Source organism: Lissotriton vulgaris, chromosome 1_1, assembly GCF_964263255.1.
Source record: "Lissotriton vulgaris chromosome 1_1, aLisVul1.2, whole genome shotgun sequence".
Lineage (NCBI taxonomy): Eukaryota > Metazoa > Chordata > Amphibia > Caudata > Salamandridae > Lissotriton > Lissotriton vulgaris.
This window is the reverse complement of record NC_141685.1, coordinates 510,056,658-510,075,600: the sequence shown is the minus strand read 5'-3', so window position 1 is coordinate 510,075,600 and position 18,943 is coordinate 510,056,658. Positions and strand designations below refer to the sequence as shown.

General features: G+C 44.6%; 1 protein-coding gene across 1 annotated transcript in view; it reads right to left on the bottom strand.

The window, feature by feature from the left end:
* The window catches only part of MSH4 (mutS homolog 4), a 1,592,310-nt gene that overhangs the window by 1,393,048 nt on the left and 180,319 nt on the right, over positions 1–18,943 (bottom strand). Inside the window, exon 5 of the mRNA XM_086925563.1 lies at positions 1,829–1,939. Coding sequence (XP_086781689.1) covers positions 1,829–1,939 — 111 coding nt within the window. The remainder of the gene's footprint in view (positions 1–1,828; positions 1,940–18,943) is intronic.

Sequence of the window (18,943 nt, the reverse complement as noted above, 5' to 3'; positions counted from 1 at the left end):
ATATTATTGACGTTGATGAGTGGTAGTGACTCGTAAATTTCAGCATTGGATAGTATTGCTACAAGGTGTGTGCTCCATATTTAGATACATAGGTCCTGGTGTACGAGTGAACCTTATGCAAAAAGTAGTTGAAAACTCCATGCCAAATTTTTTCAAATGGAATCTCATTTTTGTGACACAACCGAAGTACCACTATGTTGTTAATAATATAATGAATCAGAGGGGGGGTCACAGAACAATCTACTTATTTAATATTCATTAGTTCTGTGGCCATCAGTGATTCCCTTACAAATAGCTACAATCACAGGTATAATGGACTCCGTGACGGCTGCCATCTACAGGGCGGGAAAATGGGTGAGAGCGTGAGCGCACATATATATTTTGCTTAATTAAAACAAAAGCACTTACCGGATCCAGACAGGACAACACCCTCCTTGCTCTGGATCTCTTCAGCTGGAACTGCAGTGAGGGCCCCAGCAAACTCCCTCAACCAATCCTGGCCTGCTCATATGCTATTAACCAGCATGAGAGCAGCGCCCCGATTGGTGAGAGTGGCCCCTCTCAGTGCTCCGCAGTGCAAAGGAGGCCTGCACTTGCTTTCAACCCAGCTATCTTCAGTTTGCTGAGTTGAAAGGTTTAAAGTGCGCATGTCTTGCTGGTCGTCACAAGACGGCCGGCCAAAGAGAAATGCACACTTTAAAAAGTGCACAGGCAGCCCACCACTGCTGCCACTCAGCAGGCCCTGCCCCATCCTGACACTCAGTTCAGGACGTGATGATGAAAAATAAAATGGTAATAAATTACCATTTTATTTTTCATCTCTGGGGTTTTGGGTTGCGTTTAAGCGGGCCAACACTACTCTGCTCAAACAGAGGAGCCACCCCTGTGTGAACAGCAATAGACAGCAGGCTACCATCCTTGTAATTGCAATCCAAATACCAAAACAGAAAACTTTTTTTTTTTTAAAGGAATCAGTGTTGTCTAAGAAAGAAAAAAGAAAAAAGTTTTCTGTTCTGGAAAACCTCAGAGGGAGCCAGCAGTGGTCCCCTAGAACTACTCCACTAAGGTTGCCAGCCTGATCCCTAAAGGGGAAGGGTCCCCTCTGGTCACAAATCACAGAAATTGTTCATTACCAAACCGCTATTTGGAAGAAACACGCATTTCATGTTCCTTAATGATTATAAATTGATATGGGTCCTAGAAATTTCCATTTAGCAAAATTTTGCAACTCGCAAAATAGGTTTTGTACATTACAGAATGGGATTTTGCAATCGTAAACCCAGTGTTTTTGTGATTCGCAGGGTTTACGACTGCAAAACTGTTTTGTACATCTGGCCCATAGTTCCATACTTGGTTGAGGGATCATTATTTTAAATTCAGTTATTTTATGTGGATATAATGTATATTAGTTTCCTCTGCAAACACCAAGCAGAAAACATGAATGGCTACATTACTTAATGTAACAGGCATCAGGCAATGTTTGAGAGAGTTAACGGTCATGACGGCATGCTTTAGCACAGTATAAACTATAAACGATATGCCTCATGCAAAGAGGTTTGCAGATAGCTGCAGTTATGTATACAATACAGTTTACACTACTGCAGTCCCTGGCACCAAAGGGCTGCCATAGTTTCTTGCATGAAATCTTCACATGAAGTCTTCACAATTATTATGTGAAAAATAGACCTATGAAGCCATGTTACTCAGGAAAATGTTCTGTACCGTACATTCAGAATGACAAAATATACTTAGTAACTTCAGCTAATGTATCATGCTTGAGGTCAAGTAGTACCAACTTAAATAATGGTTAATTAAAATGTACAATTACCTTGAAGTTTTCTGCTATCAGCTCAAACAGTTTGGTTGCATTTCCCTTATCACAAGCAGTATTTGACATGATAATTTCTAGCGGCGTCAGAATCTTAAGTTTAGTAATAACCTGAAAAACATTTTACAGGACATGCTAAATAGAAAATAAGGGCAAAGCATATCAACATGTAGATTAGGTTTGAACTGTAAATATACTGTACCCATTTTCGTAAAACAGATGTGGTCAACATAAAAACAGATGTAATTTGCCATTTTACTTTCCCCTCTACAGATACATAACGTTCAATGTCTGTCTGCAGCCCAACTCTTATTAAGAAGAGACCTATTAAGTCTGAATCTGGCGAATGACCCTCTAGGGAACTATTTGTGGAGCAATGGCTAGCACCTACAGTGCTAGGGAGAAAGGTGTTACAATAGAACGAGGTTCCAGGAAGACCTCCCGGTGCCGGTAGCACTGCACAGAATGATTGTAGCACACCTGCTTAAACTTTGGGACAGGAACAATATCCTGCAGACCGCAAGATCCCACGGGTCCTGGCAGATTGAGGGAAGCCCGGTAAGCATCTACCCAGACTACACTAACGCAGTGCCGCACCAACGTGCAACGTTCCTGGCGGTCAAAAGGCAACGATGAAACCTCAAAATCTAATATGCCCTTTTGTTCCTGGCTCGCCTCCGTATCGCAGTTGGCACGGACACATGCATCTTTGCTAGGACATTTGGGGGTATGGAACTGCTTGGAGGCAGGGCCAGCAGATGCTACTGGTGTGGGACAAGGAACATCAATCTGGCTGGCAGACAGAGATCGAAATGACGCTCATGCTGATGATCCAGGGCGACCCCCACGAAAGATGAAGCATGGAGGGAGAGGGATAGTGTAGTGGAGGTACTGCAGCGGAACCGCCTGCGCCCCTTCAGGAATTGGTGAGAGGTCCTGGGCAGAGACTCCGGGACATCAGATGAGGGCTTGGCTACCTCAGAAGGAGACCCCGAAGAACTCAACTTCCAAGGGGTCACCATCATGACGGCAGATAAGATTACCTGAGGCTGTAACTCAAGAAGAAGAGCCTGACTGAGACAGGCTTGGGGAAGGCAATGCAATGTGGGCTTACATACTATGGCATAATCAGAGACTGCACCAGAGGGGGAGCAACCAGAGCAAATTGGCAAAAAACACAGCATGTGACACATCCATTTTTTGACTGTTGCTCTAGCCTCATTGTGTCTGTCTTCTGGAATCGGGTCATCCAGCAGAGATGTCATTCCATTCTATCCTGTTGAATTCACATAATTTGACGGTCACAGCATCCACAGATGGCTTACGTATTACCCACCTTGATGGAGTTTGGTGCCATTGAACAGACTGTCTTGCCCAGGTTAGCAATTTGCTTATAATCTCTATCCAGAGGGGGAAAATTGGGCTGATCAGGTTTTTCATTTGTCTCTTTGCTACTGCCGCTCTGATGGGATTTGGTTTCAGGTGATCAAGATATTAAGTGACCTTTTGCCACTGTCTTTTATACCTCCCAAAGAGTTGCCCGAGAAAGTATGACCACTTGTTTTCCTGGAAATGTGTGGTAGTCAAGTCCTGAGTGTGTTTCCGGTTAGTCCAGTCAGGCAACTTCTAGTTACTTAGGCACCAACTGTGACCAATGCGGGAGCCTGGGCGCCACAACTTAACAGACAGCAGGAATGAACTGAGATACCCCTCAGTAAGTATGTTGTTTTTTGATATCTGTGCTGTTGGGTCACATGTACTAGAAAATAGTATAACCCCGACAGAGAGTGGGCTGCATTAGATTTGTGTGAAAACTGCATAATCCCCGGCTGCGAGTCGGGCCAGAGATCCACCAATCCAAAATCCCTGTGAACGATCTGAATCGTGGTTCATCTCTTGATATTCCTCCAGACTAGAGTATCCTCTCCACTCCATGCCCCACTGCAATATCAGGTTGAGCCCCCAACCCCACTATTAGTAGCGCTTCAGGGAACTTGGTTATCTAGTTCCTCATCCTCTCTATCCCCGCCCTCAGAAGGCCTGGCGGAAAAAACCTGGAGGCCACAATTTATCTGTCCCTGTTCCATGTGCAACCATCCCTGCCCAGCATCCAGAGGGGTCCGCCCAAGTTTTTGTAACCTGAAACGGTAAGGAACGAAGAGCCAGGAACCTGGTCCCCCTCGATCCCGTGGAGTATTTCGCATGTACTAGGGTCTTATAGCGTCCTCTTCCCAGGAATTTACAGTGATGATCATTGAAGTGTGCTTCTTGTGGCAAAATCAGGTCTAGGGATTGGCCTTCCAAATATTTTATCACCATCCCCCCCTTCAGTTTGTTACAGAGCCCATTCACTTAATCACTTCCATGATACAATCCTGAGGAAGATTCCTATCCCTATTTGACAGGGAGTAGTCTGTGTCATGATTGGGGACCACCTCGGTGCCCCCCGTCTCACAGTCAGTCAGTCAAATTAACTTTATTCGATTTGATTAAAATCATACAAAGTACATAAAAACAGAATTATTTACATTTAAAAAAGGATTAAACAGTTTCTATGTGAACAAGTTAATTTGGCATAATATATTCATTAAAAATGTTTAAAAGCGAGTTATGTACACTGGTTTGGCAAGTTCATACATCTTCTAGATCTGGACGCTGCCACTAGGAAACTGGCCATGGCGAAAGTAATACATATATTTCCTAGGGATTTTAAATATAGCATGGCTGGTCTCACCTGGGAGAAGCCAGCTTCTCTTAAGACAGGTAGCAAGTATTTTTTTCTTTGTGCAGAGAAGAAATCACAAAACATAACAAAGTGCATAGTGTCCTGAACTGAAAAATTGTCACAAGTGCAAGGGGGTGCTAACTCAGGTTTCATCCAGGTGTTAAAATTGCCCAAATAAAAATGAATAAGGTTAAATCTAAATTTTGTTAACAAAAATCTATGAAAGGGGTTTGTGACAAAGCATAAATAAGGCTCCATTGCAAGTGACTGAAGTGACAAATAATGCATTCTAACAAAAGGTTTTGATAATTCTGATTCTTCTCGCAACAGACATACCCTAGACATGAACTGTTTTTTTGTGGTGATCACATCCTGCTTTGTAATACCAGAGGGGGAAGTGAATAAGTCTGGGCGTCCCAGGTCATTAAAAGATTTGTTCAGGTACGCCAGCCATGGAATCGTGTGACTATTCTCCAGGTTCATCACATCCCTCATGATCATGTGATTTAACGTTAATTCGGGGTTTAGCCAAGTCTTAAGCCAATATGTTAACGGTGCCAATCTAAGTTTGTCCTGAACATGATCCAAGCCAAGTTCCGTGTGAATAGAAAAAAACGGAGAGGATTGGGGGAGGGACAAAACGGATCGTAGGAATCTATTCTCTGCTACCTGGATTTTATCCAGGCGTACATAGCCCCATAGAGATGCCCCATATAAAGCCACAGGGAGGGATTTGCTATTATACACCTTGATGATGGCCTTCATAGGTCTATGACCCAACCTTTTGGCAAAGCCTAGAATGGCCATAGATGTCCTTGTGACCGCTAGGCTTTTGGCACGTATCTGGGGTCCCCAGGTGCCCCTACTATCAAAAAGGACTCCCAGGTAGGGGAACACAGGGACTCCCGAGACTACCTCTCCTTTGCAAAAAAAGGTTTTCGTATTCATCTTAGCCTTTTTCCCCTGTGGACCGACGACCATGGTGTGAGATTTAGAGGCATTAACCCTCAGGTCAAGCCGGTCCATAAAAGTCCCAAATGCATATAGCATTTTTTGGAGGCATACCCCTGTGCGTGCAATGAGTACAGCATCGTCCGCGTATAGGAGAGCAGGGATCTTAACTTCTCCTACACGCGGTACGTCACTTACTGTCCCAACTAAATGCTTACCTGAGTCATTTATGTAGATGGTAAATAACAGGGGAGCTAATATGCAGCCTTGCCTCACTCCCCACAATGAACTGAAACGTGAAGTGCATCTGCCATCTTTAGTTATCCTTACAGCGGCGAATAGGTCCCGGTGTAAGGATGCTATGAACGCCACCAAATCTACGTCGATCCCCATCTTCATTAAAATTTCCCATAACTTGGATCTATTGACCAAATCGAAGGCCGAGGAGAGGTCCATGAATGCTAAATACAAGGACCCCTCCTTGGCCACCATATACTTGGCGATCAAAAGATGCAAGTTCGAGCACTGTTCTATCGTGCCTCTTTTTTCCCTAAAACCGTACTGTATGTCGGCCAAGCCCCCGCTCCCCTCCAGACTACCTCTTAACCTAGCCAAAAGGACTCTGCCCAAGATTTTAATAGCAGAGTCCAGAAGGGATATAGGCCGATAGCACCCTGGGTCATCCCTTTGGCCCTTTTTAAATATAGGCACTATTGTGGAGGTGGCCCATGTGTTTGGGGGGGGCGAGCTATTTACGGCTGTGAACACGTTAGCTAGGATACCAGCCCAGAGTTTGGGTGAGTGTATATAAAAATCTGCTGGTACCCCGTCTGGGCCGGGGGCTTTGTTCTTTGTAGTGGCACAAATTGCCTTTTCCACCTCCCCGCTGTTAAAATGTAGAGGTGTGGCCACCAGACCTGCAATGTTTTGTGAATGAGAAAGGTCGCCCGTTTCGCCATAGACAGTGCTGAAATGGGCCAGCCACTTCTCTTCAGGTATTACACAGTCAATGTCTGTGTTGGGGGAGTCCGAGAAATAAGGGTGATTGACTACGGCCCAAAATTGCCGGCTGTCCCGCAAAATATTAGTGGCAATTAATTGTTCCCACGCCTCCTGTTTGATACTATCCCTTCTAGACTTAGTGGCCTTCCTATAATCTTTTCTCAAGGTAGAGACCAGAGCCCTGTCCCTAGGTTTTGCTTTAAGAGCAGATTTTAAAGCTCTAAGTGCCCTGGTAAAGGCGGGATCAAACCACCTATGAGGCTTTGGCTCTCCCCTACCCCTTGGGGCCATAAGGTTGTCAGACACTATGTGGCATATTGACTGGAAAGCAGCCATGGTATCGTGTCCTGGTGAGGTCGGATCTTGGCAGGTCCTGATCTGATCTTCAATCTGTGGACCAATGTTGGTGTAAAAATCATCTGGTACCACATTCCCCCACTTCAGCCGCCTACCTTGATCAATTGGGCGAAGGGTAGGTCCATGTTTGAACTGCCCTGGCCTAGGGCCCATAGAATCCCCCCAGCGGGTGATCAAAAGGACAGGGTTGTGGTCCCTAAAGGGGGATAACACAGTGTGGTAAGAAATAACATACTCAAGGATAGCAGATGTCACAAAAATATAGTCAATAACAGTCCCCGTGGATGAGCTCTTAAACGTCGATGTTGTATGGGCCCCCTCCCCTGCTGGGAATTCAAGGAGGTTAAAGTTGGCCAGGAAGTCCTCCAGTTCCTCGCCAGCCCTGGTATGTTCAAAGTGCGGGCCCTCCTGTTCCCAAGTCTCCCACTCTCCAGGTGTAGTACAACCACAATAACAAGGGTGGATGTTAAAATCGCCCATTAACACAAATTCATAACGGGTAAGGGTGTTTTGGCTGAGTTCGTTTAAAAAGGCATCCAATTTTGAGATGTTATTGCCACCATACTCCTTATTGACAGAATTGTAGAAATTAATAAACAGAGTACTTTTTGACGGGCAGATTTGCCTTTCTACAATTAAACAGTTTGGAGAGTCATAATTCATCTGTTTTAGGGATCCAGTGAGGTCAAGAGAGAAAAGGGTCAAGAGGCCTCCCCTCGCTCTGCCTGCAGTACTAGGGCAAGCCGCGACTGAAAAGCCTACAAAACCATCCAGCCAAAAACAAGATGTCATGTCCCACGTTTCTTGCAAGGCAATAACATTGTGGTCTGAGACAAATGCAACCCATTCATTGTCACTCATTTTTGTGCTAATTCCGGCAATGTTCCAACTGATGATTTTACAACCTTCTGCATGGGAGCTCGATCTCTCTGCCACAGCCACCCATAGCTTGCCACCCTCTCCCCTGTCATCTTGTGCTGCGAGAAAAAAACAACCTTCACCCCTCAACGCTCCAGATGCCTATCACCCCCCAACATTGTGTATAAAATACTCTTTTTTCTAAGAGTCAAAACAGAACATCAAAACAGACATGTACACTGTATGCACTTTGTGAGACCGACAGTTCAATCGTTCATCAGGGTATTCTGTTTAAGGCTACAGGAGAAAACAGTCATATAGGGGTGCCTGTTATCAGCATGTTAAGAGCTGACATTACTATGCCTATCAACATTACATTTAAATTCAGGGATATTCCTCAAGCAGATGTCAACAAGGACAGCCCTGATAGCTCCTGAGAAAAAAAGAGAGCAGCGTTTTGGTCATGCTCATAGGGGAACCAGGCCTGCCTCACTATCGATTTCCACACTACTAATCCCCATCAGGCCATGGGTGGAAGTATCGCACATTTTGCCTTAGAATGGGCATATATCACAAACAACCATTTGGTAGGTGAAATCAGGAAATACCCCAGATTTTAACCATTTGGTAGGTGAAATCAGGAAATATCCCCGGATTTTATCCTAAAGTTCCCCTGCTGTCCATTAGCACAGAAACATCACCCACACCTACGAGATGCCACTGCTTTTTCTCTAGGGAGCCATAGACAGAGCTCTACTCCAGATTTGTCTTAGTAAATAAGAAAAACAGACACCTTGATGCCAATACTAGCCCTCCAAGAACTCAACATATTTCTGAAGGAGCAGTCCTTTTGAATGGTGACATTCCCACAATATATTCAAATCAATGGCAGTGTCTGAATTCATAATGTGGTCTTGCCACTGAAAATCTCAGATATTGGCTATGATCTGGATCTATGGGAATGTGGAAATAAACCTGCGTAAGGTTTAGGGAGGTCCTGAAATAATCGAAACCAGGTTTTTCACAAAATGTCAAGCAGTGATGGCAGCCTTCCTACAGTGCCAAGTCACAAGGTATTTTCATACACAAATTACACATTTCAATGGAGTCCTGTATAAACCTATTCCATCTATGTATATATTTCCACTTTGGGCTTAATCATACATGTACCCTGAATTTGACTCTGAATTCCATCACGGTTAGATCTGGATATTATATGGTGCTGTAGTAGGCTTACTACATGTTTTAATTATGTTTTGTTTGTGTTTGCAAGATATGAGTAGTATGTATGTAGTGTGAGTGTATGGTATGCATTTTTCTATTGTTGATTGGGGATATAACAGCTAATTTATTATATCTACATTATATGAATAATTCCTCTTTTTGATATGTTAAATTTCAGGCAAAACAAGTTTTTCTTGAATAAATAAAATAAATTAAGATTAGGTTACAGTAATTTGTTGGCGTTTTTTTGTCGTTGTTAAACTCCCAGCTGAGCAGCCAGCAGAGGTGGGTTTTTGTTTTCTACATGCTACTGTCTCCAGATAAACTAAAGGTCATGTACCATTCACAAATGTTCTTATTTGAGACACCAGAGAAGGTCTTCCGAGAGAATCCATCTGAAACCACACACTCTGCTGCGCCTAGACTGTGACTCGTCCCAGGGAGCTGGATGAAGCCAACCCACTAAACTCCCCGTGAAGAAATAGAACAGGTCTCGCTCCTCATGGAGGAATTCTTGGTGGGATGGGGGCCCAGTAGGAGGTGGGGATCACCCTGAGCCTCAGGTGCCCGCCGCAACACCTTCTAAATGACACCAGTGGGGGAAGGGAATCCCTGAGGTGCTTGGAACAACCTCAGATGTGGTCTAAGACACAACGAGGGACCTTTTTGGGTATGGAGATCCATTGAGAAGGGCCTGGCAGGTTTCCTTGTAGGAGGGAGCCAGGAGATAGTCGACCCCGCACCAGGTACTTCTTGTTTACAAGGTATGGGAGAGTTGGGAATTTGTTTACGTTCTTGTTTCTATTTTGAAAACCTGCTTCGTAACTCCCTCATTGCCCATCTTACCTGCCCGGAGTTCCGCCCGAGCATATCATGAGTGGTCTCCAGACTGGTGACCCCATGAATCAGCTGCATGTGGTGTCATGGAATGTGAATGGTTTCCTTGACAAGATTAAATGGGGGTGGTTCAGAAACATGCTCGAAGGATGAGAGTGGATGTTTTGGTGCTTCAGGAGACCCCTCTCCTGGGCAACAAAGTCTCTTGTTTGTCTAGGTTTGGTTACACACAAGTTTTCCACTCTGGGTTCACAAGGGAATCAAGGGGTGCGAGTATTCTGATAAAAAATCACATTCTCTTTTACCATGTTGAGACGTGATCAGACTAGCCGGGTAAGAACACGGCCGTGACAGGAACACTCTATGGGGAAACTCTTACATTTCTCTGTATTTATGACCGGTTGGAGAACCGGGCCTTATGGGCCTGGCGGCGCAGGGCACGCCTTAAATCCCCGAGTTCACCTGCCTCGTCGAACAGAGACACAAGACACTCTGTTGGGCGTAGAAAACCAGGTTTATTAGCTGCAGCTAAGCACAGTTGTCCCAGAAGTACAGCGTATATTCTAAGGAGACTGCCACTTTAGTCTGTGGCGCACAATCTTTTATAGCACACATATTTACAACGTATACTCCCAGTATATACAAAGCAAGCCAATAGAAATGGCCATGAGGTTGTCGAGCTGTTGCTGCAACATCATTTTAACACCTTGGCTGCTACTTGAATTTTTCCCCTGTGCTGGACATTCCAGAACAGGGTGTGGTCGTGACGGAACCATTCCGTCATCAGCACAGCTCAGCCGTGACTGATGACGGAATGGTTCCGTCACAAGCATCGAAGGGGTTAAGGTTCTCTGTTTTCTGTGACACAGGCCTTGGGACACACATGGTGGCACAAAGACTGCAGATGGCGAGGCCACACTGTAAACAAAGACAACAAGAGAAAATGATGGCCAAAACTATTCCAAGGAAGGTTAGTATCTTCCATCCCCAAGTGGACAGTAGTCCCCAAAACCATCCTATCACAGTCCAATCTCCTGTGTCCTGGTGTATAGACTCGGAAATTATATGCAATTTAGAGATGGCTTGGTATACCGTAGGGGCATTATCAGGAATATAAAAGCAGCAACTAGATCCGATTAATTTACAGACTTCTCCACGCTCTGCAAGGACAATGTCTAGAACCATCCGGTTCTGCAAAGTCATAAGGCGATCCGCCTGAAGCTCGGCTGTCAGATTACTCAAGGCTCCAGAAGTTACATTTATGGTAGCCTCAACAACGCAAACTAACTGTCTGATATCTCTGCTGTTGGCCATTGGGCCACATAAAGGAAGCAACCCTTTGATAAAGTCACCTCCTTCTTGTCCTGCTGTGTCCTTAGAATCAATAACCCCTCTGCCATACCTTTTTCTATGATGACCTGAAGGAGCAGTATATTTTGGAGGGAGAAGAAAAGCCACATAAGTTCCTGAAAAGTAGGTAGGAAGCCATGTGTAGGCTCTGTTGTGGCAGACAAAGTATGTGGCTTGTGATGGCACTAACGGTGAAGAAATCTGCGGTGAATAGATGTACGTATGAGAACAAACACCCTTTTCCTGTTGGTTTTTAATATGTTGGCCATTTATCTGCAGACAGAAATTACCTCGATGAGGTACGGTCCAAATTGGTGGGGATCTCCTTTGTCTTGCCTTGTCTGTAAGGCTAGTAACATAACGAGTCACGTTCCAGCCATCATATGCTCGTTTCTCATCAACGGGAATCTTACTAATTTTGGCAATTCTAGCCATGGCCACTATTCCCTTTATCAAAGAACTGTTACTTAAATCTACTCCACCACCATATGGACTACCAGGAGGATATTGAAGTTGATTCTGATATACGTTGGAGAACATGGCCAAATAGGGCCAAGCGGAGCCTTCGTAGGAAAATGGAAGGACTAAATAAGGCACACCTCTCTCTGTATTATGGGGCATGAGCCCACAAACCCAACAATCAGTAGTATTGACTACCAGTTGATGCTGATGTAATAACTGGATGAATGAGTTGTTAAAGTATTCTGTTCTCCTAATTTGCTCATGTTCCGGGAGTGTATGAAACTGATGTGGGGAGACAGTAGTAGGAAAAGACAAGGAAACATAAATTGCAACAGGTGCTTGCTGCATGGTGTGAACAATCCAACTTACACAAGCCAATAAAATACATGAACATATCAAAACACATAAGGTTATGCCACATGGATTAACCAACAATTTTTTATATTTACTTTTCATTTCTTCATTCTTATCACTGTTTTCCACTTTAATATCCATTTTCCAAAGCGTTGCTCACTGCAATCTTCCTAGATAACTTAGTTGTGATTATTAGCCGTCCTATGACACTGCAAGTCCTGCAGACTAAGACTCCTACCGTGACCCTGCAACTTTGATGGATAGTGGAAAAGAAATGTAAAGTTTAATTGTCTTTCATTAATCTGGGTCTTAAGTTGTACCGAGTCTTATTAGGTACCGTTTGTTCTCGAAACAAAGTCTCTGAATTTACTGTGTTCAATCGCAGATGTGATGGTACAGCTTCTTGCAACACGTCGTCGTCATCTTTCTCAGAGTTCGTTCGATCCAGGCTGCACTACTGAAAGTTACAAATCGAGGGACCCTTTCGCCTTCACTGTCACTTATACCCTTACGGACCCACTGATCAAAAGGCAAAGGCAAAGGTACCCTCTTGCAGTGCACGCCATTGACCCAATTCTTCTTCCCAACGACCTTTACTGCTGTATGTGTTGCTAGCAGAACTTGCCGAGGCGGACCCCAACGAGGTTCCAAATTCTTTTTCCTCTGGAAATTTCTCAGACAGACCCAGTCTCCGGGTTGGATGGAATGACTTGGGTCTGCCAAAGCCTCCGGCAAAGCGTTTTGAACCTGTTGGTGAAAAACACGCAATTTAGTGGTGAGGTCATGTAAATAGTCAATCAACATTGGATACGCGATGTCAGAGTACTTTTTAGGTCGAGGGACTCCCCAGACGTTAGCTGGGCACCCAAAAACGACCTCGAATGGGCTGAGTCCTAAACGAGAATGTACAGTAATTCTCGTGGATAAAAGTGCCAAAGGCAAAGCGTCAGGCCAAGCAAGACCCGTGCTGGCCTGAATCTTCGGCAGTTTAGGCTTGAGAGTGCCATTATAGCACTCTACCAGACCTGCTGACTGAGGGTGGTTTGCCGTATGGAATTTTTGTCTAATACCAAGACCCGCACAGACCTTCTGAATAATTTGACCTACAAATTCACTCCCATTGTCACTCCAGACAATTTTCGGCAAACCAAACCTCGGGAAAAATTCCTTCAAAAGGATTTTAGCAGTAGACAAAGCAGTATTGTCCTTTAGGGGGTAGGCCTCTATCCATCTGGAAAAGGCACACACCACCACCAGAACATACTTGAGGTTATAACAACGTTCCATATGAATGTAATCAATTTGTAATACCTCAAAAAGATACGTAGGGGGAGCAAAATTACTTGCTGGAGTTGGGGTTCCCTTTCCTGGAATGTGCATTAAACAAATGATACAATGTTTCACCCCATTCTCCGCACATTTAGGAATTCCTTCATTCTGCCATACTGGAGCCAGAAGTTTACATATCCCTTTTGCATTGATGTGGGCTGGACCATGCGCCTTAGTAACTACAGGTAGTACATAGGCGTCCGGTAACAGCCAACGCTGATGTTCTGACAATTCCTTCCAACACCCTGTCGCGTCCAACATTCCCGTACTTTCTCTCCACTTACTCAATTCCTTCTCCGTAGCCTCTTCTTGAATCATTCTCACACTTTCTATTGTGTCCTCACACATTCCTCCCTCTTTGACCCATCTTGCAGGGCCTGCAACACACATGCGGCTCGTAGCATCTCTCGCTTTCTCTTTTGCTACCTCGTCTGCAAAAGCATTCCCGCGACCCACATCATCAGTGATTCTTTTATGTGCACTACACTGAACTATTGCTATCTTGGTAGGCAAAGCAAGTGATTCGAGAAGGTCAGTTACCAACAGACCATGCTGTATCTTAGTCCCATGGGAAGTAAAGAATCCTCTTTCCTTCCACAAACAACCAAAACTATGAGCCACGCCAATGACGTATTGGCTATCCGTGTAAACATTCACTCTCTTTCCCTTAGCCAACACACACGCTCTCGTCAGGGCAATCAACTCAGCTGCTTGGGCTGAATTCTGTGCAATGTGTGCTATCTCCACTACCGTATACAAAGTGGTAACAGCATAGGCCGCAGTCGTCTCGCCATTAGGAAGTTTGAAACAAGACCCATCCACCCATAGGATCCCATCCGGATCCATAAGTGGTGTGTCTTTTAAGTCTATTCTGCCTTTTGTTTCCTCCTCTGTTCGGAGAAAACATTCATGCTGTTCTTGAGTGTCTTTCTTTTCCAGAATGGGTAACAATGTTGCTGGATTCAAAGTATTACACCGCTTGATGTGTATATGACTAGCCAAGAGCGTCAGCTCATATCCAGACAAGCGGGCACTCGTGAGATGTGTTTTCGTTCTGTTCAAAAGAGTATCCACTGCATGTGGTACCATAACAACAAGAGTGTTATCTAGTACCAATCCAGCACATTGATGAATGGAAATCGCTGCTGCTGCTGTAGCTCTGAGACAACTAGGCAATGCCTTGGCTACTGGATTCAATGTAGCAGAAAAATAGGCACATGACCGTTGTTTGTCTCCAAATTGTTGCGTTAAAACTGACAACGCGCAACCTTCTCTTTCATGATCGTAAAGTGTGAAAGGTTTACTATAATCTGGAGTACCTACACAGGGGCAGAACACAAGGCAGTACGTAAATCATAAAAACTCTTCTGGCATTCGTCAGTCCAAGGAAGAGGTTGGGGTGTAGCTTTCAGAATAAGTGCCAACAAAGGATTAGCCAACAAAGAAAAATTTGGAATCCACTGTCTACAATAAGAGGTAAGGCCCAAAAAGGCACGCACCTCCCTTTGTGTGGATGGTACAGACATTTGTGCGATTGCTTGAATTTGTTCTGGGGTCAATCGTCTTCCCTCCTTCAACAAGAGATGACCTAAGTAGGTAACTTCTTGGCGGCAAAATTGCAATTTTGAGAGTGACACCTTGTGATGCAGGTCAGACAAATAACGCAACAATCAAACAGTCACATCCTTACACACATCCTCTGAATCAGCAGCAACTAACAAATCGTCCACATACTGAATAAGAGTGGCACCTGGGGGCAAAGTAAAAGCATCGAGCTGAGATTTCAAAGCCTGACTATAAATGGAGGGACTCTCACAATAGCCTTGAGGTGCACGTTTGAATCGTAAACTCCGGCCTCCGAGAGAGAAGCCAAAAATATCCCTACTTTCCTCAGCAATAGGAATGCTGAAGAAAGCATTTTTGAGGTCAATAACCGAGAACCATGCCGCTGAAGCTGGTATCATAGTGAGCAAGGCAGTGATATCTGAGACAACAGGAAACTGGGGGACAACAATTTTGTTAACCTCCCGAAGATCGATCAAACCGATATACAGGAGGCTGAGAAGGATCAGTGCATTTGAGGACAGGTAGAACCGGACTGTTGCAAACATTTCCTCTCGTTTCTTCAACCACACCCTTCTGAACCAGATCATAGATAATAGCCAACAAAGCTCGCTCACCATCGTTAGAAATGTTATACTGCGGAATGCGTGGTAATTTGACATTAGGCTTAATAGTAACCACGTAAGGTGGAATCTGGAGCACACCAACATCATTCGGACCCGTAGCCCAGAGCGTAGCAGGAAGAGAATGCAATTCGGGTGGGAATTGGTCCTTAGATAAATACATAGGAGAAACTGGCTTCTCACCTAAGGTAAGATGTACACCAGAAGGGGAACAATACAATGTTGCATGAAGACGTTTCATCAAGTCCAAACCCAACAAATTCTCGCCGCAACCAGCCGTCAAAATGAGCGGAGCCTCCAAATTATAAGGACCAATCGAAAGAGGCAAAGGACAAGAAACCGGGTTACTAACTGGGGCGCCAGAGAATCTTACAGAAACGTTAGTTAAGCCAGACAAAGGTGCCCCAGGGAGTTTGGAGTGAATGATAGAAATTCTCATTGCACCAGTATCCAAAAGAAATGCCTCTGTAACACCCAATGCAACAACTTCAACATAAGGCCCATTCTGATCCACTGGAACTGATACGACTCCCTTACTTTGTCCATGGCTGTCCTAACTAGTGTGAAAATCCTGAGCCTCACTCTCAACACAATAATCTTCATTGCAATATTGCGCAGACTGAGTATTCTGCTGGTCAAAATAATTCCTAGAATTCTGAGGGGGAAAGGAACGTTGTCCTTGGGACAACGCACCCCGCCCTCTACCTCTAGGTGCTGTTTGAAAACCACCACGGCCTCACGGCCCTGGGAATCCACCATTACGCTGCAATAAAACCGGACAGCTATTCTTAATATGACCTTCCTCTTTACAATAGGCACATTGATTAGTACCTAGCAAAGGTCACGGAACAAAAGGTTCAGGTTTTTGCAACAACCTCTGAAGCTGTTTCCACTTTAATATCCATTTTCCAAAGCGTTGCTCACTGCAATCTTCCTAGATAACTTAGTTGTGATTATTAGCCGTCCTATGACACTGCAAGTCCTGCAGACTAAGACTCCTACCGTGACCCTGCAACTTTGATGGATAGTGGAAAAGAAATGTAAAGTTTAATTGTCTTTCATTAATCTGGGTCTTAAGTTGTACCGAGTCTTATTAGGTACCGTTTGTTCTCGAAACAAAGTCTCTGAATTTACTGTGTTCAATCGCAGATGTGATGGTACAGCTTCTTGCAACACGTCGTCGTCATCTTTCTCAGAGTTCGTTCGATCCAGGCTGCACTACTGAAAGTTACAAATCGAGGGACCCTTTCGCCTTCACTGTCACTTATACCCTTACGGACCCACTGATCAAAAGGCAAAGGCAAAGGTACCCTCTTGCAGTGCACGCCATTGACCCAATTCTTCTTCCCAACGACCTTTACTGCTGTAAGTGTTGCTAGCAGAACTTGCCGAGGCGGACCCCAACGAGGTTCCAAATTCTTTTTCCTCTGGAAATTTCTCAGACAGACCCAGTCTCCGGGTTGGATGGAATGACCTGGGTCTGCCAAAGCCTCCGGCAAAGCGTTTTGAACCTGTTGGTGAAAAACACGCAATTTAGTGGTGAGGTCATGTAAATAGTCAATCAACATTGGATACGGGATGTCAGAGTACTTTTTAGGTCTAGGGACTCCCCAGACGTTAGCTGGGCACCCAAAAACGACCTCGAATGGGCTGAGTCCTAAACGAGAATGTACAGTAATTCTCGTGGATAAAAGTGCCAAAGGCAAAGCGTCAGGCCAAGCAAGACCCGTGCTGGCCTGAATCTTCGGCAGTTTAGGCTTGAGAGTGCCATTATAGCACTCTACCAGACCTGCTGACTGAGGGTGGTTTGCCGTATGGAATTTTTGTCTAATACCAAGACCCGCACAGACCTTCTGAATAATTTGACCTACAAATTCACTCCCATTGTCACTCCAGACAATTTTCGGCAAACCAAACCTCGGGAAAAATTCCTTCAAAAGGATTTTAGCAGTAGACAAAGCAGTATTGTCCTTTAGGGGGTAGGCCTCTATCCATCTGGAAAAGGCACACACCACCACCAGAACATACTTGAGGTTATTACAACGTTCCATATGAATGTAATCAATTTGTAATACCTCAAAAAGATACGTAGGGGGAGCAAAATTACCTGCTGGAGTTGGGGTTCCCTTTCCTGGAATGTGCATTAAACAAATGATACAATGTTTCAACCCATTCTCCGCACATTTAGGAATTCCTTCATTCTGCCATACTGGAGCCAGAAGTTTACATATCCCTTTTGCATTGATGTGGGCTGGACCATGCGCCTTAGTAACTACAGGTAGTACATAGGCGTCCGGTAACAGCCAACGCTGATGTTCTGACAATTCCTTCCAACACCCTGTCGCGTCCAACATTCCCGTACTTTCTCTCCACTTACTCAATTCCTTCTCCGTAGCTTCTTCTTGAATCATTCTCACACTTTCTATTGTGTCCTCACACATTCCTCCCTCTTTGACCCATCTTGCAGGGCCTGCAACACACATGCGGCTCGTAGCATCTCTCGCTTTCTCTTTTGCTACCTCGTCTGCAAAAGCATTCCCGCGACCCACATCATCAGTGATTCTTTTATGTGCACTACACTGAACTATTGCTATCTTGGTAGGCAAAGCAAGTGATTCGAGAAGGTCAGTTACCAACAGACCATGCTGTATCTTAGTCCCATGGGAAGTAAAGAATCCTCTTTCCTTCCACAAACAACCAAAACTATGAGCCACGCCAATGGCGTATTGGCTATCCGTGTAAACATTCACTCTCTTTCCCTTAGCCAACACACACGCTCTCGTCAGGGCAATCAACTCAGCTGCTTGGGCTGAATTCTGTGCAATGTGTGCTATCTCCACTACCGTATACAAAGTGGTAACAGCATAGGCCGCAGTCGTCTCGCCATTAGGAAGTTTGAAACAAGACCCATCCACCCATAGGATCCCATCCGGATCCATAAGTGGTGTGTCTTTTAAGTCTATTCTGCCTTTTGTTTCCTCCTCTGTTCGGAGAAAACATTCATGCTGTTCTTGAGTGTCTTTCTTTTCCAGAATGGGTAACAATGTTGCTGGATTCAAAGTATTACACCGCTTGATGTGTATATGACTAGCCAAGAGCGTCAGCTCATATCCAGACAAGCGGGCACTCGTGAGATGTGTTTTCGTTCTGTTCAAAAGAGTATCCACTGCATGTGGTACCATAACAACAAGAGTGTTATCTAGTACCAATCCAGCACATTGATGAATGGAAATCGCTGCTGCTGCTGTAGCTCTGAGACAACTAGGCAATGCCTTGGCTACTGGATTCAATGTAGCAGAAAAATAGGCACATGACCGTTGTTTGTCTCCAAATTGTTGCGTTAAAACTGACAACGCGCAACCTTCTCTTTCATGATCGTAAAGTGTGAAAGGTTTACTATAATCTGGAGTACCTACACAGGGGCAGAACACAAGGCAGTACGTAAATCATAAAAACTCTTCTGGCATTCGTCAGTCCAAG